This window comes from Dicentrarchus labrax, unplaced genomic scaffold (assembly GCF_905237075.1).
Source record: "Dicentrarchus labrax unplaced genomic scaffold, dlabrax2021, whole genome shotgun sequence".
Taxonomy (NCBI): Eukaryota; Metazoa; Chordata; class Actinopteri; family Moronidae; genus Dicentrarchus; species Dicentrarchus labrax.
Window position 1 is genome coordinate 11,305,708 of NW_026136702.1, and position 24,597 is coordinate 11,330,304.

The 24,597-nt window shown below is 42.3% G+C and overlaps 1 protein-coding gene across 1 annotated transcript; it reads right to left on the bottom strand.

Moving 5' to 3' along the window:
* Positions 1 to 388: 388 nt before the first annotated feature.
* Positions 389 to 22,966, bottom strand: sema4ga (sema domain, immunoglobulin domain (Ig), transmembrane domain (TM) and short cytoplasmic domain, (semaphorin) 4Ga). The gene is made up of 16 exons (XM_051428091.1): positions 22,611 to 22,966; positions 17,099 to 17,448; positions 12,736 to 12,884; positions 11,379 to 11,441; positions 11,153 to 11,251; positions 10,900 to 10,993; positions 10,716 to 10,829; positions 10,050 to 10,204; positions 9,016 to 9,191; positions 7,825 to 7,969; positions 6,740 to 6,962; positions 6,410 to 6,525; positions 6,172 to 6,326; positions 5,691 to 5,749; positions 2,655 to 5,166; positions 389 to 1,371 (listed from the first exon to the last, which is right to left on the bottom strand). The coding sequence occupies exons 2-15, from the start codon at positions 17,244 to 17,246 to the stop codon at positions 4,169 to 4,171; spliced, it is 2,694 nt and encodes an 897-aa protein (XP_051284051.1). The 5' UTR covers positions 17,247 to 17,448; positions 22,611 to 22,966; the 3' UTR covers positions 389 to 1,371; positions 2,655 to 4,168.
* Positions 22,967 to 24,597: the final 1,631 nt, after the last annotated feature.

Here is a 24,597-nt window from a genome sequence, read left to right on the forward strand (position 1 = left end):
AGTTCAAGTGACTCAGATTGAAAGTAAGAACGGCTGCTCTTTCCTAAAAGCTGCATCAGTTGAGGTAAAGCTTTCTCTTAAAATACCTTCACAGGACACAGGACATGTACTGTATGTGTGGGTTTTGTCAACATCTCTGTCCCTAGACACTCCTATCCGTCAACCTCCCAGGAACATTTTCCGTACCACTGTGTGCTGTGCTGTTTTACAACCCCAGGCTGTGCTGTAGGAACTCAGGCCTGCTTCCAGGAACAATGCAGACGCCTCCTGACACCTCCTCCGCTCTGCCTCCTATTAGATACAACACACCAGTTTCTTCTACCTGTCTTTATGAAATGTGAGAGGCAAACTGTAAATAAACACAAGCAATGATGAGGAGAGGAAGAGGTTGAAGTACAAAGTTTTATTTGAACTCATTATGACTGAAATGTGAAGGAACCCACTGCCCTGTTATTGTGTTAGTTTGATAAAATAATTTGATTTGCTGTGTGCACAAGCATGGTGTAACATGCAAAAAGAGATCAAAACTAATATGTGGAAATTACAGTGACAGAAAAGCTGAATGATTCCTAATAAATAGATTTTAGGGAATGGTAATTAGCGTAATTCCCCTCCCATTAGTAGGCTAATAATATTAAAGTGTGTGGTGCTGGTATAGCCTCTGCATGCTTTTGGCTACCATGCACCTATTTATCACACTTTGTGCAACACAGGCAACTTGTGACCCTCCTATTTGTCAGGATGGTGTTTCACAAGTGGCACTTGAACAGCAACATTAACAATAACTTCCAAAACACAATGTACAAAATTACAAAATAAATATGCTCCTTTTTTTTAAATATTTTTCTTCTGGTTTTACAGTAAAATAGGCTCACAAAGCATTTTTTTTAAACATCAACCGTGGCACTTTTCATTAAAATGGGATGTTGTTGTTTCCTTGACTTAAAGAAAAAAAAAAACACAGCAGTGTTGAAAAATAATTCATGCAGCAAGTGTGAGAAAAAGGTCATTATACATTGAGTTTGGTCTAACAAGTTTGCATCAAACAGAGGACAAGGACGCTCTCTGCACACAAAGAGTCACAGTCTGAAGAACAAACATTGCTCTGTGAGACAGTGCAGACAACAATTTTCATTCCAGTTGTGGGGAAGCAGAGCTGTAGGTGCAGACACTCTCTCGCTGTTAGCCCTTAACCAGCCTCTCTTTCTCTTCTGGCTCTGCCGTCCACTAATGATGGCGAGTTTCATTTCACTGCTCATTAAAAGAACGTCTTTGCAGCCGGTGCCATCTCCTGCCATCTGATTCTGGTTGGGAGATAGTATCCCGGGAATTAAATTAAGAGAAATTCAAACTGACCTGTGCTCATCAGACCTGCAAAAATGAGAGAGACAGAGAGACAGAGGGGAAGAAATATTCAGGCGTACAGTAGGTGCCAGCAATGTGTCTCCATTGTAGCTTCACTTCTGGGTGTTTTTTTTTTATAGGCAATTACAGCGTCAGACCTGACTATATGTGGCCTGGGCTTTTTAAACACAGCTCAAGGTATTTACATATTAGCAACACAGATTTTAAGAGTTTCTGCAGGCGTATGGAATGAAATCTTGACTAATACAACCCCATGTGCTCACGTTGTCTTTAAAATGAGGTCAAAAGGCTTTAATGAAGTATTTTAATGTGCAAAGTGTGCAGCTACGTCCTTCTCCTTTCATGCCTTTGATCAGTGACACTGACTGGAAAGCTTAGCTCTTCAAACGAGCCACAGCGGTACGTGCGGCATCTCACGCCCCGACATGGCAGACTTGTTAGAATCGATCGAATGTGCCGTTGCGCCACAGGATCATCTACGGAGGTGTGTGAATTTGCTCGGCTTTATGTGCACATAAGCATATGGTGTATACTTGACAGGTTCTATTTTCACATACAGTAATAAAATACAAATCCACAGTCTGAGCCTGTGGGTATGAGAAAATAATTGGGAAGCTTCAGAGTGCTTCATACTGTATATCTCTGGGGAGATCTCTGACTCTTCTCTCCCTCATTCTGCAGTAAGGTCAGACTTGTCATAAGACGTGTGTTTAATTAACACTGCCCTCTGACAGTGAGATACAGCAAGAGGACACTGATGAGGAAAATAAACAGCGTGATACTGAATGATAATGACCAAACTAGATAAAGCTGTGATAAAATTTTATCTTGGTTTTCTTTGTACATATAAAACTGCTAAAGAAATAAGGGCTCAAGAATGTCAAGCATGATGCTCCTGTCACCCTGCTTTCTAGAAATGATTGTGTTGATATTAATGTCTTTCATGGCTAGGCTCCTCTCACAAATGTAACTGTAACTTTGTTTGAAATGATACACTTGGGTGAATCAGTCTAAGGCAGATGTTTTCATTTGGGCATCTCTGAACCGAAACTATTACACAAATTATAAAGAGCCCAGCAGATCTGATCAACAAACTGTTATCATGCAAATGGATTTAAATTCAGTAAACTGTAAGATAACATTGTGCTCTCAGCGTTCCGTATGTATCCAGTCTTTAAAACACGGGTGCACTGACCATGCAATCTAATTCCATGATTTATTCCTTTAAGTGCTTGTTTGGCAGAGTGCCTGTGCAGGAGATGTGTTGGTAAGATACAAAAATGATTTACCTCAGATGCTTTCGGCGAACGCTGTGCCCCACAGTCTGTCATTCTGTGTTATAGTCTCATGCAGGGTGGATTCAGGCTCAGCTGAGACACAGTCAATGTTTTCCTTCTAATCCACTTGTGTCAAACAAGGTCCAGCAGACACAGATGCAGCCTCCACTGCTGCAGCTCTTCAAACTGAGAAACGGCCAATCAAAAATGTCCTCTGGCCCGCTGCGCCGTGACAGGTTGCAGAGTCAAATTCCACAAAAACGTCCTTTAACTTTCCAGAGGCGCTTTAAAACTTGTAATTTAAAGTGCATTCAATTCAATAATACTGTCATATAATTGTCTATAACACTTGGTGAAATAACCACTATTTAATATTTCATCCATCATGTAAAGGTTAAATAACACTATTTTATTGTTTATTCTTCAGTATCTTGTGAATGTTATATATATATATATATTTAATGTGGACCCATTTCTGTTTAATGGCCAACATAAGGCTTCACATAACAAGGCAAGTTTTAATCATTTATGATTGTGAGCCTCAGCTGCAACTGTAAATTAGGTCTCTAAGTACAGTGATGCTTATTTGTTTTTGCAAATATTTTAATAATAATTAAAAGTTTACCTCTATATTATGTAGTTACAAACAAATTGTTAATTGTTGGGGTTAATGATTTGATTTTTTTGTTATTTTAACACCACATATACATGATAGTTTCACTTTTTAATATTGTCATTCATTAAGTTATTAATGAATCATATAAAATCTTCAATTACTCCAAATTATGGTTAACAGTAATATTAAATAATGATTAGTTCACCATTTCTTAATGATGGCTAGTGTTAAGTGTTATGTGCTGTCATGAGTTAATGTATATTATTTTGTATTGGTTATTGCAATTGGTTAAGTCAGAATTAAAAGTGAAAACACTGCACACCAAATTCCCTCGCTCACATCCACCTCCCTCAATATTTATAATGTGTGAATGTCATGTTTTAAAAATGCATAGGCCATCTGTGCACTTATCAGTGCAAACAAACTTTGGCTAGCTGCCCTCCAGTTGAAATCAAGCCAAATATGGCCGCCACACAGCAGAAGTCTTCACATGTATTTATATTCCCATGGGGCTCGGCTCCTCATTGCAGTCTGCGTGTCCCGCTTTGTGCTTTGTGGATCAAAGGTCTTTCTGCGGCTGAGATCTCAGCCCTGATACTCGGATCAGACTGCAGACTGACTGCACACGTCCTTCTGGGCAGTATTGAGGTGAGGTAGATTACACGGTCACTCCTTCACTGGCATTTCTCATTCTCACTTGTTATTTGTTTGGGAAATTTGGGAATTAATCAAAGGTTCAAAGAGCAGGAATGTTTCAGGCCGGACTTGTAAATAAAATCCAAAGTAAATAATGTAGATAAGACTCTTTCATTGCTTTAGTCCTCAACAATAATGAGTCAAATGACAGGCACTTCAGCACCAGGTATGAACACAGCAGTCCTCCCACCATAGGGGGAGCATCTACATCTTTCTAAACAGAGCTCTCGTCCGGCCTGGGCAGCAGCTGAGTGTGTTTCCTCTTCTCTAAGATTCTGTTGAGCTCCTCGGCGAAGGAGTAGCAACTCGATGAAGTGTTTTCAGAGTCGCTCTGCCTCAGCAGCACGTAGCTGTTGCCATTCATCCTCCTCAGGACGCTGGGCAGCGTGGCCGAGAGCCCGTTGGGGAAGTCACACTCAGGGGAGGGAAGTTGGGGAGTTGGTGGGAGAGGAGGGGCTGGGGGAGGAGGCTCCTTATTAGGTGATGGGTAAGCCTCACCGGGGACGATCTGGAGGAAGCCCCCGTCCTGGATGCCGCCGTTACGCTGCTTTGAAACTCCATTACAAACGCCGTTGCCGTTACAGTGGCTGGAGATTGTCTTCAGCTCCATCTGGGAGGAGTTTCTGTGCTGTTTTCTGTTCTTATTGTGCCTCTTACTGTTCGGGTAGGCAGCAGCTGCGGCGCGTAGCGAGTACTTCCCTCTGTGGCCTACTCGCAGGCAGAAGCCCACATAGACGAGGACCACGGTGAGGACCACACACAGGCCTCCGAGGATGGTGATGAGGGACAGGTACATGGCCTCCATGTTCCTGGTGGAGAGCAGCTCTGAGTGGGGGAGGACAGGGGCTGGGGGTGGCGGCAGAGGCCTCTCGGAGGAGGGATGCTCAGTGGGTGTCGGCAGGGTGTAAAAGTCTTCAGTTGGCTCAACAGGTGGGGGAGGAGGCAGGTCCATACGGATGGTGATGTTGTAGGTAATGATGGCGACCTTGATACTGTTCTCAACCGCGTAGCAGGTGTACAGCCCGCTCTGGTCCTGCCGGGCCTCGATAATCAGTAGGCCATCAGTGCCGGTTCTGAAGCCAGAGTTGAGGCCGTAACCCTGCAGCTCGCTGCCATCTTGAGTCCAAAGAGGTGTCGCCAGATTGGAGCTGAGCTCACACTGCAGCAGCACATCATCCCCCACCCGCACAGCGCGGCTCCGCACAACAATGTCTGAAACACACGTTAACACAGTCAGAAAGTCTACTTTCACATTTAGTTTACAGGAAAAACTTCCAACTTAGCCACTGACTTATTCTGAATATTAATTGTTTAACAGCTACTAAATTTATCAAAGGTTGTCCAAAGTTACTGAGGCATGAACTCCAACTACATATCTTTTAATTCCCGCCATCATATTACCTTGTACAGAGAGAGAACAACGGGAGAGCAGAAGATGCTACATTTTATCAGATTGAAATAGTGAAGTGAGAGAAGGCATTTGCCTGCCTTGAATATCAAACAGATTTCTCTCCAGAGATGGCAAAAATGTGATTAAAGAAGGGAGGAGAGGATTTTGCCAACGCAGTGTGCATAATCAACTTTCAAAGAGGCCTTCATGCCATCTGATGACAACTATGCATCTTTTAAGTCCTTCCTAACATTCTCTATTTTCAATCTCCCTTTCATCATTCGTTGCAACTTTCTTTCTTTTTAAGCAGCAGAAGAACCTAGCAGCAGATGAGATTTCTGCATACCTTCTTGTGTGTTCTCACATCCCTTCCTGCCATGCTGGATGTCCTGGATTAAAGCGGATCTGTGAAGAAGAAGAAACCATAAGCATATTAGTGCAAGGAATAAACACTTACTTGCTGTAACATTAAAAAAGAATATAGTTGGTACATCTACTGAGAGTTATATTTCTTTATGTTTCTATTTCCTGCTCTATTCTGCTCTATTAATATATCTCGTATCAGTTATTACCTCAATAACAACATTTTACTGAGTAAGTTAATCCGTCCAGATTAATAAGTAAACAGTAAGTACACAGCTGCATGCCATGTTTACTATCACAGCCAGCATCAAGTTTCTGCCAGCGTTGTGATTACGCAACAGTGCAAGGAGCTGACACTGTGACAGGGCACTGTGATACTTGAAGCTGGTCAAATCAAACACACAAAAGGCCACCTGCAGCACTTTAATCACCTGATCCAATCGCATACGCCTTACAGCACCCACCTGTCTACATGTGTCATTACGTCCACGCACTGGGCTCCATTCCAGGCGCAGTGAGGGTCCCTGGCAAAGATGCAGTCGTAGCAGGAAGCGTATCTGCGACAGTTAGAGAGTGGAAGCTGCACCACGCCTGATGGAGAGCCCACATACACACTCATCTGGAGGGGGGAAAGAGGATTTAAATGCTGTAGGACAAAGGTTACTCCTTAAATGTGGTAAATGTGACGGTTGGACCCGCTACCTGTTTTGCAGATATCAGTAGATTGTTAACAGGCTGTGGTTCCTCAAAGATTTGAAGCTCCTCGATAATGTGCAGCTGACCCTCGACTTCTACAGCTTTGTGCAACCAGCCTTCATCTGCCACATACAAAGAGGAGAAACATTTAAATGAAAGGACCTGCATTTCTGTGCTTTAGATTGTTTCCTCCTTTTTAGGCAGCCATTTAATTTTATTTCTTTCAGTATTTAATGTAACAACTTTTTGCAAGAAAGTACATAAGCACATCTTCCAAAATGTTGACTATTCCTGTAACAGATTGCACAGTTAATACATGGCATCATTCATACATACCTGTGCCCATGTATAACACATGGTATTTTTGTCCATCTAAGCCTTGGATCATCTGTACAGCCATGTGTGTGTAATCCGTGGTCCTCCTGAACAAAAGGGGGCGTCTGTCTGAAGGTTGAACCTGCTGGGACATCAGAGGATGCCGCCTGACAAAGTCCAGCACATCATCAGGCAGGGAGGTGGAGACGTTTATGCCCCTGGCCCTCAGAGCATCAGTTATACACTGCAGGAAAGAAGCCAAAGAGAGCAATGAGAGGAGCGATGATGAGCAAGAAACGGTAAAGGTACGATGTGGGCTGCAGAGATAGGAGAGACATTTTTGGCTCATTTGTAATAGTTCTCTGTAAATACAGACGGATGGTGTAAGGCAGAGAGGATTTCACGAGGCTTAGCGCAATGGTCTGCAGGGAAAATGAAGGGATCAAAAAGAAAACGCGAGTGTGTGAAAGATTGTGTCTGCGGAAAATGCAACTTTCCACTTGGACAACAATTAATCTGTGTGAGTTCAGCAGCCGGCTTGTGCTGATATGCCGGCGACTCAGCTCTCTCTGCACCTGACTAAGGGAACAACTTCCCTTCTCTCTTTGTCCTTTTCAAATGACTGCATCCAACTCCTCTAAGAGGCTTTCACGCACCCAAGTTAGAACCCTTGACCGTTTCTCCCTCCCGTTTAATAGCAACGTTAAAATTAAGTCCTACAAAGTGTTGAAGTGACACTACAGTGGATAATGTCTGCTCCCGCTAATGATGGCACGGCCCTGGCTGCCAAACTAAGCCATTGTCGCCAGGCTGGAGTTAATCGCCACGGAAATGGGTTTCAGTGACATGAGCTAGTTGTGTTTTGAGCCTCATCCTGGAGGCTGCGTCTCAAGCTCTCTATCGTTTTCCCTACATCTTCTCCACTGCTTCCTCTCTTAACACACTTTTACTTTGGATCAGTTTTATCTGATCTCTGTTGGGGTTTCATGTTGTGAATCCTTGGAGGCCAAAAAGGAGGGAGACATTTTTTCCTTCTTCTGTGCTTCATCTTATGTTTAAGAGACCTCAGAGGGCAGCAGTGCATGTATGTGTGCATATGTGTTTACCGTTCCAGGTCGTGGTTCAGGGATCTTTCCAGTGTATTCCTTCCACTTAGAGCCGGAGTCCTGGTTCTCCATGTAGGGTCCTTGAAATGCCTCTTGGATGTCAGACAGAGAAAACCGACACACCGCAGACGCCTTCACGTTTTTCCTAAAGACAGAAACACGCACACACACACACACAGAGTGAGAAAAAGACCAGAGCACAGGCTGCGAACAATAACAGCAGTAAACCCAGTGTTGCCATAGGGACAGCAGTAGAAGTACAGTAGATCAGTGACTCTCCTAGCTGAGAAGACAAAGAGAGACAAATGGGAGGAAAGCGCAGGGAATGAGCACTGTCTGAGACACTATGAAGCTGATTAGAAGTCATACTGAGAAGAGTAGGAGAGAAAGAGGAAAAAACTACAAAATGGTTTCAGAAAGGTATATCAGGAGTTGAGTTAAGAGACAGGGAAGGTGGAGCTAAAGAGGAGACAGTCACATCCCAAAACAACAAAAATGCTGAAGATCATTTTTTGTCAATGCTTTCCTCACCACAAAACATTTTGCTTTGGCTTAAAATCCACTTTTCAGCCGATAAATCCTGGCAGTGAATGAGCCACACAGAAAAGTGGAAACTAGTTTCTACAAAGGGCCTTTATAGCTGAAACCAAACCCCATTTTTTATACTATTAATAGCTGGAATTTGTTTGTGCAGCCTTGCTGATGTGTGGGGAAACTACTGTGGGGACACTACTCAAGTGCACCTTGAAATCAGATCACGGTAGCAATAATTTTTGACCTACGTCTTTACTTAAACAACATGAGTTTGTTTGACTGCACTGTAAACAGATTCACCAGTTGCCCCTCTGTTGTATTTCTGACAAACTACCTGCTCAGTGAGTGTTTGCTCTATTATTAAACCGCACTTCCTGTTGCGACATTAATGGCAGGTGTCGCCAAATCAACCAGGACTGAAATCTTAACGATTACAACTTGAACTTCTTTTAAGTCCATCTAAATCTCCATTTTTAATTAATATTATCTCGGCAGACTGCTGCAAAATTATTTTTTTCACATCCCTTTGTCTCACCCCTATGTTTCATCTCGTCATTTTGTCTCAGTCTATCGATTCTTGCCTTTCATCTTTGCCTCACTCATTTGCATTTGCATCCTCAAAGTCCCCATCAGCCAGAAACCTTGACAGACACTCACCACTCCAGGCCAAAGATGCCGTAGAAGAGTGTGTCCTGCGGCGTGCGCCCAGGCATGAGGAACACACTGCGCAGCATGTTGAAGTGGAAGTCGTACTCGTGCAGAGAACATGTCAGCCTGGCCTTGAGGAAGGACGTCCAGCGTTTCTGAAGAGTTAACCGGCCTCCCCTGTCCCCCTGAGGTGAGAAAGATGGAGGAAAAAGGAGAAGCAGAGCAGGAGGAGGGAGTAGAGAGGCTCATATGAGGTAAGGCCTGGATAAATTGCAAAACACTTGGCTCAAGGTGGCACACAAGGGGAAGTGAACCTCCTAAAGAGCGCAACAGATGGCAAGGGAAAGCAATAACAATGCATTGAATAAGGTTATGGCTTCCCATAGGTCCCCATTGTACAGGTTTGTGTTTGAGTGTGTGTGTTTTTATCCCTCAGCAGACTGCAGCCCTCCTAAAAGTTGAATATGTCTTGACAGGTTTGATTCAAGGCCACGATTCTTTTGGAAATGCAGCAACTGGCATCATCTTGCTCTTTCATTTTAGCTTTTAAATGTATTCAGCCAGTGGCAAATTGCAAATGTCACACATGCCGCTGCAAGGCATTTCTATTAAGATGAAAAACAAATATGCTGCAAAGCTTTCAAGGAGAGAACTTTTGAGCTGACTTCATTTTAAGGTGCCACCGGAGAGAACAAGAAGGATATTACACTGTACATTCGGCTCTCACTATTCTTAACCCCTTCCTGGGACTAACAGGAACAAGTAAAGTAAATCATTCACATTTTAGGCAGCAGAGGATGCTAAACGGTCTGTCTCTCCACGGCAGTCATCCATCCCTCTCACACTGATCCACACTGACTCTGCAACCCATTCATCAGCTGCTCCTCTAATCACACTGGGACCTTATTACAAATACATTCCCCATCCAGCCCCTCATCTATTATATTACCTTCTTTTATCATCAACCAAGACTTCACTCAATGAGTCTGATGCAAAGCTTCACTCCCAGTTGCAAATCTTATCCCGCATTTTTTTAAACTCACCTTACAAACCCGAGCCACTCGTGCCACCCTGCTATGGCTGTAGGTTGTCGTCTGCTCCTGGCTCTTCTCAGTGAAGAAGAAATAGATCTTGTCATCATCGCCGGTGCTGCTGCCCAAACTGTCCCTCACCAGCGCAGAGCCCACGAAGTCTGCCTCTGTATGAGGGAGAAAAAGATGTACTGACTCATACTGCGTTTTTTTCTTCTTGATAAATAAATCAACAAAATCTCTCTCCGCCTTATGAAGTATTAACTATTGACAATTCTTACATCCATGGAGTCTCTATTTGGTGAAATTATTGCAATTCATCTATGACGGGAACGTAAGTGTGTGTACCAAATTTTATGATAATGCATGCATTTTAGTCTGGACCAAAGCGTTGGACTGACAGACTGGGACTAAAAACAGAATTGTCCGTGCATGTAAAACTAAGATATAAAGCTCTGAGAATTAGTGGAGCAATCAGTAGCTGATGTAAGGAAAGTAAAATAATGCATTATTGATCCACTGGCGTGATGAAGAGTCAGTGTTTCAGTTGCTGTGGCTACTTCAGGAGAGTAGATGTTCGGTGACATGGAGGCTAAAACTTGATATTCGCAGGTTGAGCTAAGACTTGGCCAACCTTACATGCTAAAGGGCTTTTCTCATTCCCGGAGATTAACTCACCATTCAGCCAGCGTGTGGGGGCATCTTCTGTCTTCAGTGTGGGAGACGGAGAGTTGCGGCGGATATCTGGAAAGCTCCTAAACTCATACTGGGTAGCTGTATACATCTGCTGGTCTGGAGGAAAACAAATTATTAGCTTCTTCCGTCTTTTAGCAAAACTCTGGAAATTAGTTGAAGAGCTTACCGATGATGAGGGCAGTGTAGCCCGTTGTCGGCCCGTAGGGACATTTGTCTCTGCCCTCTTCAGGCTGAGATGACATCACAAACCTCTCCTCCTCCTATACAGGACATTTAGGTAAAGAGAGGAAGATAAGAGACAGAGAGAGTTGTACATAATACATAATGCATGTTCGTATCTACATTTATTCAGTAAATGCAACATGCACAGAATAAAATGTATTTAACAGAACTGGAAGATCTGTTTTGCATTTACATACTATATATGCACAGAGCGGTCTGAAAGCATGAGTCCCACACATGTAGAAATGAGTCGAATTGAACCTCTGGAGGAAGCGGATGTGATTGAAACACTCCGTCTGGGAGGGGAGGAGAAAGCAGGAAAAGATATTACAGTGAGGGAACAAATATCAATACATAGGCGAGAACTAAATACAAAAAGATGAAAAGAAAGGATTGAGGGAGAAAGAATAACTAAATGCCTACCTTATTGTCTTTTCCCTTGAGCAGGCACTGACGTTTTTGATCGGGGGAGGCCTCCCACTCAATCTAATACACACATAACATACAGTAAGGCAGAGAGAGAAGGTTGGATGATTTCATATCGCTGACTTTCATACATTTTAAAATACCACAGATCTGACATGAGATAAATGGAGTCATTTCTTTTTTGCTTTAATGATTCATATATTATGGATTTTGCCATCACATCATCTGAATTTACTGTGTTGCTTGTTCTTTTAAACTCTTCTGTAGCAAAGAAAGTTGACACTGAAACATTTGTATTTACAGCAGGAGACAAGGGAGTGGTTGCGAGGGAGTGTCACACACATAACACATAATTAGCATAACAGCTTATCAGGTTGTCACTAAGTAACAAACACAGTAGCGTGACAGATGAAAGAGGGGTTTTAGCTTCTAACTTCAAAGACATTATTATGTCGTTTGAGGACTAGACTCAATCACAACAACAGTGCTTATTATAAAAATTAGATGTCTTCACTATACTTTTACTGAAGAAAATTTGTGTCTTCGAAATACTGACTGTTCTGCTCTTCTGGATTATGTAATTTGACATAATGCACATGTATGTATGGATTGAATGAAAAGATAAGCAATTTAGAGCAGTAACTAATAAGTGTAGATGTATTTAATGGCAATAGCAGAATAGTAAATAGTATCAAAAATTGCATTTGACATAATCACCAACCAAGGTTTATTAATCTACGATATTAATTAGATTCTGACCCGTAGTTGGGACAATCATCCCAAACTCTAACAGAAAGGACTGTCATACCCACAGTCTTTATTCTTAATACAAAAGATCCCAGGGTTTCCAAAAATACCACAGATGTCAGGTTGAAACACAGAGAAAAGAGTACAAAATGACAAATGAGACATTTATACATTCTGCATTTGGCAGAACTTGTAAGTTTTAACTTCAATAGTACTGGCAACACTGGGTTAAGGTAGATAGTATGCTAATTAATGCATTAATTAGAAACAATTTCTGTGTCAACATGCTCCAATATGTGGATGATATTAATATGAATTCTGTATCTATTTAGAGTTACAGTGAGAAGATACAGTACTTCGTTTTTTCTCATTAATATGTAAGTTTATGCAGCAAGATGCTCCTGTGGTTTAACTCTGAGTTATTGTGAGTACACACACACAAGCACACAAGGGGTGACAGGGGAATAAATACTTTTCCCTCAAAATGAAATACTGTTGCCTCAAAAAAGTTCCTGCGTTGTGGAATGCAAATGAAGCCGTGGCAGAGTTAAAGATATGGCAGCTGAGGCACACAACATGCAGCAACACCGAAACAAACAAAACTCACAGAGAGAGCAGAGCTGGCTGAGATGTCGGAGGCATTGAGAGCGTATGCAGCCCCCCGGGCCCCGACGTAGAGACGTTCACTGTCAGCCTCCAGTAACATGGTGCTGTAGTTGACTGCAGAGGACTGGAAACGCCTGCAGCCCTGGAGACCTGAGGTAGGAGAGGAGAGGAGAAGAGAGGAGAGGAGAGAGAAGGATTGGCTGTTAATGAAGGTGACCTTTTCTAACCTAACTACCTCTGCTACACCTATTTAGCAAACCAGCTCCTAATGTTCTTTAAAAAAATAAATCGCAGGCATCAACACGCCACACATGCCCTTTAGTGGATGAATTAGCGATATGATATCCAGCAGTAATTGGCACTTCAATGGAGGACTGGTGAAATTTTAGAAATGACTCAACATAAGTAGAGGCAAAAACAATGACGACAACCCAGTCTAACCTTCTTTTATTGTTGTACTTCCTCAGAAACAGCCTGATTCGTTTGTATGGCTACACTCATTATGCTGCTGCTATTGATTATAGCTCTGTTTCTATGGGAACAAATGTGGGTTAACAAACAACAATTTTCAGGGGCAAAGCATCCTCTGTTCTCAATCATATTTTCTCAACTACTCCATGAATTGACTTCTGATCCTCTGTAGTATCTGATCATTGCATTGTGTACATCCACACACATACAGACTCTACTGTGGATTTTATGTGATAATTGGAGACAAATATAATGAAAACATCCACACTGTTGGATAGTCGTACACAAACTCATCTCCTTGAATGCTTTTAGAAAGCCCACAAATGTGCATTAAGTTTTTACCATCAAGGTGGGGCGTGTTAAAAGAGTGAGAGCTTTTTCAATCAATCCTGACATTGTAAGAATAAAGAGAGAAATAAAAAATCTTTTCATCTTCTGTGATAGATTTCTCGCTGTATGATTTTCGAACGTCTGTGGAAAGTGCTAAGAGGGCCTTGCTCTTTGATTCTGAGGGACTCGCTTTAGAATCTGAGATTATTTTTTTTGCCTGATAGAGAAAATGTCTTCTGTTAAACTCCATTATACTGGAGCTGCACAGAAAATCTGTTTGTGTGACTTCACAGAAACAGAACAGAAATTTCAGAATCACAAACATAATTGATGATTTTGTGCTTTTCTCTGTTTAATACACAGTTATATATAGCATGCTATAATAGCACTGACCAGAAATGAAATTACAACTCCACTATGGACAGTAAAAGCCATGGGATTATGCTTATCCTACACAGCTCTGATGAGGAAGAAGAAGATAATGAAAAGAGGCCCAACACAACATCAGATTTCAAAGATCCCTTTCTACTTAATGTGTTTTTTTTTTTTTTGTGGTTCGAAGTTTCTTTGCTTTGTCCTCCGTCCAGTTTTCCAGGCTATATTGGGATGCATCTGTTTGACAGGACAAGATACTAATGAGGTTCACTTATACAAACACTCAGCAAAGAAACACACACACACACACACACTCTTGTCGAAATGTCATGAAGTCAATCGTCGCAGTCATGTGATTTGGGAGAGCTATGTAAGTTCTAAACATATGATCTTTCAGGACTCCACTTAGTTTGGGTAAACATGACACCACTGTCAACACACACACACACACACACACACACACACACACACACACACACACACACACACACACACACACACACACAGTCACAGACACAGAGGACCTCTAGGCATGTTATAACTCACACAATATCTTCACAAGACAACTGACATGGGCAAACAGTTGTCCTATAAAATGACCGCAAAGTTAAAATGTAATGTCTAATTAAAATATCTGATGTGACTAATGCTGAGCAGATTTTACCATCAGCTGTTTTGGCAGCATTTAAGCCACCTTTCGTGCCCATTGAGGAGTAAAGTAGCACGGCCAAACAGAAAAGTGTCAGCCTTCCTGCATGCTCAGCCAATCCACTTCCCCCTGAAGACTGCATGGTTATCAAGTCCGCTGTCATTAAGATTCCTATCAGATGCTGCAAAACACAATCCACTCTGCTCACTTCAGCAGCAGCAGCAGCAGCAGCAGTCAATTCCCAGCCCAGACTGCTCCTGGGTGATCGGGTGTCTACTTTTCCTCCCTCATTCTCAGCAGGAGGAAGAGGATTATTACCTGTATGGGATTTTTGGAACAATAACTTTTCCTACGCGATATGAGAGTCTCATTGTGAGTGAAGACAATGCATTATGTCAGAGACAATGCCAAAGTTTCCTCAGTGTAATCCGAGCGTTAGGACACACAATGCCTGACAGCTGGAGACAGGTAACTAAAAACAACCTGGCTGAGAGTGTGACGCAGCAGAGGGGAGATTTATTGACTACATGACAGCACATTTTAGCCTCGGCTTACAAGATTATGCGAGAAAAGGCATGTTTGATTCATTCTATAGGGAAGGAAAAAGAGTCAGAGAGGGAGCGGGAGAAGCCCAGATGATATTATTTACTGAGCAAACACTCAGGGACCTCAGCTGATCAGCACAGAACACAGTGTTCAGGAACACACACATACACACAAACGCAACGCACACTCGCTGAACCTCTAGGCATTGGACTGTGACGTGACAGCCGTACATACAAACCCGAGTGAGGCCTGTTTACGGTTCAGAGTATTCTGACATGCAAATGGGCCCGACAGGCAGTACTGAACAAACAAAGTTAAATTCACCGACTGTAACCGATGTCAAAGTGTTGCCAATTCTCCACTTGACAGGTTGAAATCAGTGTGTGCGATGAAAAGGTATTTAGATGCAGCTCCAGTTTTCATTCTTTTGAACAAACTCTCTCTCTCTCTCTCTCTCTCTCTCTCTCTCTCCTCTCGTTTTGCCAGCCTTTAGCCCTTCAGCTCCTCAAAACTGCGCACCGGAATTCGTCAAATTAATAACCTTCAACGACCTCCCTCCCGCAAATGTTTTTCCGCCTTCTTTATGGGAAAACAAGTGACGTTGCAATGAAGAGAGAAGACAGGTGTGTGTGTGTGTGTGTGTGTGTGTGTGTGTGTGTGTGTGTGTGTGCTGACTGAGCTTGGGTGCATGCATGTGTGATTTAACTACCCCACACAGGTGCCTTTAGGTTGCTAAGAAACACAGAGATTAAAGGGATTAGTAGTAAGTTTGCATATCGAAGTCTTCTCATCAGAAGGAGGGAAGCTAAAGAAACAAAGACCAGAGGTAAGGGCAAGGTAGAGGAATTAAAAGAGGGTAGTGCAACCATGAAAAGTACAAACTAATGGAGAAAAAATTGAGCAAAAGAGACAGAGCTTATGTGCAAAGGTAGAAAAGATGGATGGGAGAGGAGGGTGGGTGGATGAGAGAGTGACGGGGCAGCAGACAAGGAGATGAGTCGTGTAGGAGGACCTGTGGGCTGGCTTGAGTGCCAACAGATGATTTACAGAAACTGAGATAAAGGTATCAAGAGAGGTTCATAGCAAGAGGAGTAACGGGGAAAAAGAGATGGATAATGAGTGTAAGTAGGTGATGTATTGTGAGAAAGACAACTGTTTAGAAAAAGTGGAGGGGAGGGGAGGGATATTGTTCAACAAGGGGATCTTATAAAGCGAATTTGGCCGCAAGTCAAAGCGGAGACGTGAGAAAATTTCTTTCACACGTCTGTGTATCAACAAATAAAGTCCTGGATCAGATAACAGCTTTACGGAGATCTTTTAAGAGACACACACACATTTGCCCACACATGCACACAAGCCAGATACTGTATACGGCAGTCTTGCGCCATACTACAACAGTTGTCATGGTTACGGTGCTTCTCAACTACCTACAGTGGTGTCAGTCTCCCTGGATGCTCCGCAGGGATCCAAGTGTAAGCACTTCATTCATCTGCCACTGTCTCTGTAACACCTCAGGCTGCATACCATCACTCACGCATGGTAAATGAAAAATAATCACAGTTTGATAGGGGAGGGGGAAAAAATGGTTTACAGAAGAGGCAGCTGTAAGGATTACCAGTGGCAAGGTGTGTGTGTGTGTGTGTGTGTGTGTGTGTGTGTGTGTGTGCGAGTTAAGATTGAGAAGAGAAAAGAACTGTGTTAGGAGAGAGCAGAGAGAAGGAACATAAAGAAAACTGAAAACAAGATGAAGAGAAACAAGGCGTCACCTGCAACACCACAAAAAAAACGGACTGAGCAAATAGAAAGTTTCTTTCCAAATGGAGATATTCTCCATTTAAAGAAACCTGTTGGTCCGAAGTGCATTAATAAATAAGTCCTCCTAAGGTATTTAAGTTCTATGATTGAGGGTCAGATGATTTTGATGCACAAAACACTTTTTAAAAACATACTGATTTTAGAACAAAATCCGCTGTGTGCTCGTGTCCATGCTTACCGCTGCTCAACACCGTGATGCGAGGAGTCACATCCAGGTCCAGGGGCGTTCTGAACGGATAGCCGGCTGCTGCACACACACAGCAGCTCAGCAGCAGGAGCGGCACCGCAGAGGTTCGAGCTCCCTGCATCTCTGCCGAGCGTCTCATGGGGCACGCACTCTTCGACCAGGGTGTATACGCATGCAGAGGCGCTCACACAAACATATTCACCCCTACGACTCACATACACTCCTGCACACACACACACACACACACACACACACACACACACACACACACACCCACGTACACTGGCAGGCAGGCAAGCAGGCAGCCTCTTTCACCGTGCTGTAGAGAGGACTCAAGAAACCTGGGAAAATAAAACACACACATACACAAAAGATAGCGTTAGTAGTCATGTCTGCACTCGAAGAAGCATAAAATTGGGTAAAATGTGGGTAGTGCGACTGAAAATGCCACCTTAAAAAAGTCAGAGGAGAAGTTGAACAAAGCTGGTTGAGAGTCACAGTTCAAACACGTTAAACAAGTATATGTGGAGGGTTTCACAAGGATGACATCAGAGATATGAAAGAGACACGAAGTGCATTCGCTCAATAAAATATTGGAGGCTTTTGTAGATCATTGACGCTCAGTGAAACCGGGCTGGCTCTGCATGTTGCAAAGTCTTGCAGTCTGTAGAGTGTGTGAGCAGCAGCTGCCAAGTCTAAACTCAATGACTGAAAAATATCATTAACCAAACAACGACTGTCAAACAGAGCTACGTGCCGATATCACGGGCAAACACTTGGGGATTAAACGCAATGTGGAGCAATCCGGACGATAAGGTGTAAAACCAGTTTAAACAGCAGAAGCACCTGAAAGGGGCCAAATCCAAGATAGGGAAAGATTGTGAAACATGATCATCTCTAAGGTGTGTGTGTGTGCGTGTGTGTGTGTGTGTGTGTGTGTGTGTGTGTGTGGTGAATGCCAATGTTGTTCCGGCAGAACAAGACTCCTCTTCTAGAGTGAAGGGAGAAATGGTGAGAGGGGAGGGAAAAGATGGTGTGTGTGTGTGTGTTTGTATGTGTGTGTCACTATCACATGCACCAGTGCACACACCAACACTGAGAATAGACTAACTGTGTAGCATCACCGACCTTATCCAGCTTTATTTGGAGGAATGGTGACATCTCTCTTTCTCTTACTCTCTTTCTTTGTCTCTTTCAAACACACACACACACACACAGACACACACACAGACACACACACACTCTCTCTCTCTCTCTCTCTCTCTCTAAATACTCCAAATGTAAACAGTCACACTCTTTAGCTCTTTCTGTTAAGTGAGCCACTAGCACCCTAAAGAGCTGAATGTTAAGGTCCGGGGCGCTTGCTTGTTCCTTCTATTACGAGCAAACACACACACACACACACACACAGATGTACAAACACACATTTATTCAAACTCACTGCATGTGTGGATTAGAAATACACGATATGGTAAAGACATCATATTGCGATTATTTTGACGGATATTGCGATATGATTTAGGATTAGTGTGGGAACTTGCATCACAAGTTTAATTTTCACAGAAAAAACTATAAAGGTATCAAACTATATGATGTCATTTTTTTAGGGGAGGGTCTGTACCAATTAAACAGGTTTTCTTAAATTTGGAGAACACAAGTTATAGGCCATGGCATCTCTGCAGAACACATGTTTTTATGTTTTGTCAGACATTTGACCTTTTATTTGTAGCTTCTGTGATTTGCATATTGCACTTGGCCACATTGTGATTCTGATAATATTTTGAGTAATTGTGGATGCAACAAAAAAAGAGCAGAAAAGTGAAGCCATTAGCACAAGTGTTTTTGACTGCACTCTTACAGAAAGTCCCAGCAGTCCCTCGGGGCTGACACCATGACAACGGCTTGCTTGAGCGCTGCATAATGTAATGGACAAACACAGCAGCATGCAGGTCTGGATATGAGAGACACCCTACTCACTGTGATTTTAACAGCAGGCAGAAACAGTGAGACATGGAATCACAGTACTGTAATATTATAACATTTTACTACCCACTGTATCCACAAGACTTTCATGAACTGCTAGTACTACAGAAAGTTACATGATTATAGTCCTAAACATGTGATATGTGTGCACAACGCTAACGGATAAATCAAATAATTGCAATATGATACAAAAATCATCATTATTTGTTAGTTTCTTGCATTAAAAACATGACTTTTCAGCAGCTCCCTCTTAAATCTCGAATATCAGACTTTCTCAGAATACAGCGGCAAGGAAGAGTTTTAAAAAACGTCCCTAATGGCTAATTCATCACTTTGACAGAAAAGAAGTTTGAGATGAAAGTGAAGTCAACTAAATCTTCATAGTGATGTGGATTTCAGGTCTCTGCAAAGGGATATTTCTACTCTACAGCAGTGAAATTAAATCAGTGGGTTGGAAGGTTGGAAATCAATCTAAATGCTTTCAAAATGCCACCTTATACCACCTCATGGTCTTCCGGAGGTGGAGAAATAACCTAAAAACACAGCGAAAGCAAGGCCACTTTTATGAGTTCCTGAAATGTAGTCGTTTGGGAAATACTACTTTTTCCACTAGTATTAACAACTTTTACTGCTATATTTTGTTCCCAGTACAGCAAATATACTTTGAGGACACCAATTATTTCGGTCGTACATTCTCTCTCAGGATGTGCCGCCTCTCCTGAGGCCTGTCAAACACTGTGAAGGTGTATCAATTACCCTCCCGGCCATGTCTAAAGTCCTCTTAAAAGGCGGCAGAGGAGGTGCACTGAGGGGCTCTTTATAAGTCATTTATCTGACTCGTGCACGCCAAATCACTCAAATGGACTGTCAGGGTCTAAATCCTTTCAATCAGTCAGTCTGTCAGTCTGCCACAGTGGTCCTGATGTGGTCTTATAATCCCAAGAGGAAGGGGAGTCTATTCGGATTGAAATGTTCGCAGGAAAATGACAGAGAGAGAAAGCAAATATGAAAGAGGGGAGAGAGAGAGAGAGAGAGAGAGAGAGAGAGAGAGAGAGAGAGAGAGAGAGCAACGAGCAACGAGGTAAAATACTGTCAGAGAGTCCAGCAGTGCAGAGAAAAGAGCCAGTAATTATGACATTCCCAATTCTCTGTCATCTAAAATCCATTACTCCTGACTTGCTCTGAGTACCCCCGGACCCCCTTGAATGCAGAAGCTTTAAATTGTTAATTGGCCACTGAGCACACCAGTCAAAACTTTGAGAAAATGTAGAATGAGACATGTTGAAAATCAGATGAGGCTGACCCAGAGGAAATCACAGCGACTCAACCATTCGCGACCTAACCTTTGTAATCTGTCCTCCTCCTGATCTCGCTGCCAGCTCTCGGTCCCACGACATTCATTCACAGAAATGGATTTTATCAGGCAATTATAAAGTGTCTATAAACCTGCCTGAATGGAAGAGATCGGAGCACTGCGGTGACAGCTCCATCAACAGACAACAATTGTCCCAAAAGACTCCAAACTCTCTCTGTTTTGGAGTTGGCTGTGTGTGTGTGTGTGTGTGTGTGTGTGTGTGTGTGTGAGAGAGAGAGAGAGAGAGAGACAAATGGTAGAAAAGATTACAGTCAAAGCCATTGAGCTTTGCTTCAACTGAGAGACAGACTGCTTTAAAACACTCTTGTTTCACAGACAGACAAAAGGAAGCCATCTGAACAGAACTATTTGTTCTGTAGCTTTATACTGTGCACAGTCACTTTGTGAATGTTACACAGTGCTCTATAAACTGACCTTTCACGCTGGACTTCCTCCGACAATGCAGACAAAAACTGTGTTTTATTGGTATGAATGTTGTTTAGCTTATTTGTATTAGTTTGTGAGAATCTTTCCACTTCTACCGCAACTCTGGGTTTAGTCCAAATGTGGCAATAGTCTAAAGTCTAAAGTCTAGAATTAATGGTTTCTGACAGTCTAGAGAGAAGTTTTAGACCCTGAAAACCAATAATCGAATATAATATAAGAACACAGGAGGCTTACAGTCACTTCAGGCATGTCTTTAAATAGTCTTTTTACAGTATATAACCTGAAATCCTGAATTTGGTTTGGAGAATTTGGTGAAGAAAAAATGGAAAAAATATCAGAAAGGGCAGGAAAGAAAGAATCCCACTCCATGGACAGACAGACACACAGATGTTGCAGAAGAAACGATAAAAATACACTGCAGAGAAACAAAACTACATTATGACGTAAGTAGAGTGCAAATATACGAAGACTACACGAAGAATGTGGACAAACTTTTGTTACTCTGCACAGACATACAGTATGTTTGCAGTGTAGCCAGGAGAATAAATCCTGATAGAGATCATGGTCTATAGTATACTGACTTTACTCTGAGCTCCCTGTTTTCATAAAGATTTATCATGGTTGCCCCCCTTTGGACTAAATCCCACGAGAGGCTGCAGCAGAATATTGAGTTACTGAAAAAAAAACTGAAAGCACTGGTGAGGTCATTATAAAAGCCTGATTATAAATGGTCAAAACCAACATTTGATCAAGGTTTGAGTCAAAAACCGGTTAACCTACCCTTTGAAGAATGGGGAAAAACACAATAGCAGGAGAACATCAAAGACACTATCTCCATAACAACATCATACTTTGTGTTAAATGACCACATCTTTGCATATCTTACAAGTGTTTCCTTCCTCTTAACATACCACCACATCATGAATATTTAAAGGCTGCACAGGTAGATAAGTGGGCTCACTGGGTTTCTCTATGTGCCTAATAATTAGATCACAGTTGCAAAGACCATCAGCTTGGATAGGAGACGGTTGATTACTCATAAACAGATCAATCATGCTCCCTTTAAGCACCTTCAACATCATCAGTGTTTTTATTTTATTTTTTTACAGCTGATCTTTACTCTAATCAGAGCTGTACAGCTGGCATCCTGCCATGTGTTTTCCATTTAAATCACAGGCTGCAGTTTCACTTTGCATGTTGCCCACTTCGTCCACAATCCCTGTTGATATTTGACGGATTGAAAGATTAAGGCTTACTCACACACCAATGCAGCCCCCCCTCAAGATGAGTTACAACGCAGTAATGCAGTAAAAATTAAGCAGGCAGGCACATAATGGGTCAGTGGGTGTTTTAAATACAACAATTAGCCAATTTTCCCCACACATTCATGGTGTCAGTTCTTGCCTCAGCTGGTGATACATTACACCTGTCTGGATTGGGCTGCCATATCCCACAATAAAACGCAAATTATTGCCATATCTTAAGGTCATATTGTACAAATATGACAGGAAAAACTGTTCAATCTTCACAGGACCATTGCACAATTGTCATTTGGGAGATTAATAATCATTTTTACCACACCAGCTATCACCGTAGGACCAATGTAGAAATACTATTCAGGTACCACATTATAAAAAATATAAAGATAAACTCACTCCTACAGCAACTAACGGCATTATTTCTGTATCTAAGGTCGTGTTAATGTTCAGCGTGTCTTACCTGAAATCACGTCCAAATTCCTCGAAGAGAAGGAAATGTACGTTTTTCCTTCAGCTCAAGATAATCCAACTGGACTTTAAACGCCAATGCACACTCTCAAACACACAAACACCCACTGAATGACACACAGCACTGACAGTGGACTGACTCGGAGCCTCCTCTTCACTCATTTGCCGTCACAGGTGGCCCTCCCTCCCACGACGCTCACTTTTTTTTCCTCCTCTTCTTCCACCAACCTTTCAGTCAGGTAGTCCGGGTTTTTCTTTGTGCACCAGCTCTTTGGTGTTTGATGATAAGAGTCCCGTTTCTTTGTGTCACTTTTTTGGGGGTATTTTTCGGGGTGTATCACGAGCTCCAGCCGTCAGTTACGGTACAGAGAAGAAAGTGGAAAAAGGTGCGGGATTTAACCTGTCCCATTCAGTGCTGCAGGGTGGCGCCGCACTGACATCTAGCGGCCACAGAGGGAATTACATGCGCTGGGTGTAAAATGTCAAATACACAATTGAATGATTTTCTATCAGTGAAAGGGACTTTACCATGCCGTACATTTCACCTGTGAGTACTACCTGTATTTATTTAACCTCTCTTATGGCAGAAAACAGTGTTAGCTTCGATCTGTCCTGAGTCCTGACAATGAGACAATGTTATCTGACCCTAAAAAGAGGGTCTTCTGTCAGAGATAGAAAGCAGAGACAGATCCTAAACAAGTACAGGCTCAGTCACTACAAACTGAAAATTCAAAAAGGAAGACACAAAAAAATCATGGAAACCAAAAGAAAAATATGTTGTTACTGTCCAACAGGTGAGGTTGAGACAGAGATGCACTTCCTCCTACTCTAAAATCCCACATTTCAATTAATTACTTGCTTTGGCAATGTAAACAGCTGTTCACCATGATAATAAACCCCATTTGAATTGAATTGAATTGAATTAAGAGGAAAAAAATAAAATAAAATAAAAGTAAAGCCCCTGACAACTTGGTTTAAAATCATATCAAGACACATAGAACAGATATTATCAGCTTCTAGTTTATATGGCAAACTTAGCTGACTTTTGTCTATTTTGACATCTAGATCTTAGGCAAAATTAGTATTTATTTGGATCTGCCCTATTTGGCAGCTCTCTCTTTTAGAGAGTGAATAGGGGCTTCACCTTTGTTTGATTTAATCTTTTCTTCCTCTTTTGTCAGGACTCAGGAGAGATCAAAGTAGCACTGGTTTCACCCTGTTCTTCTAGCAGCAGGAGCAGAAAGACCTGCTCAACACCGAATGGCAGACAGACACAGTATATAGCTGCTGGACATATAGAGCTATAGCATCTGAAGAGCCAGATATATCCCTCAGGAGTTGGTAGAAATCAAAAACAGAGATAAGAGAGAATTAAATATTGGGCTTAAATTCATCAGGTGGAGACAAACACAGCTCAGAATAAAAATGTTGCTCTCTGTAAATAAGCATCAGTTATGGCTTGTTTAAAGGTCATCATTGATGAATATATCCTTACAGCAGGTTTAAAGAAGACAGTGCTTGTTGCTCCTGGACGACTCACATTACTCACACTCAGGCATGCAGACATAATTCCACCTGCTGCTCTTAATCTGTTGCCTCGCCTCCCTCTTCCTTTCCTCCAGACCCTTGGGTTGAAATATTATATTTTGCATTTCTAGATTGGGTGAGTTTCATGGTGCGGCAGATCTCATATCCCAGTAAATGTGGATGTTATGTACACAAGAGCTCAACACTTAATGAAGGTGCCTGGGAGGAAAGCTGGCTCCATCACTCTCCCCTGTTCCTATCCCCAGAGATACACAAACCCAATGAAATAACATGCCCAGAGGGGATACATACATGGGACTTAAGTCATTATATTGCACCAGGCAACAGTACAACATAGATCAGACCTTTATCTATATGCATATACCCTGCAGATCTTGCACACTGCTCATAAAAACACAAAGGGCTCATGCTAGTGTGCTGCAGAGATCAAT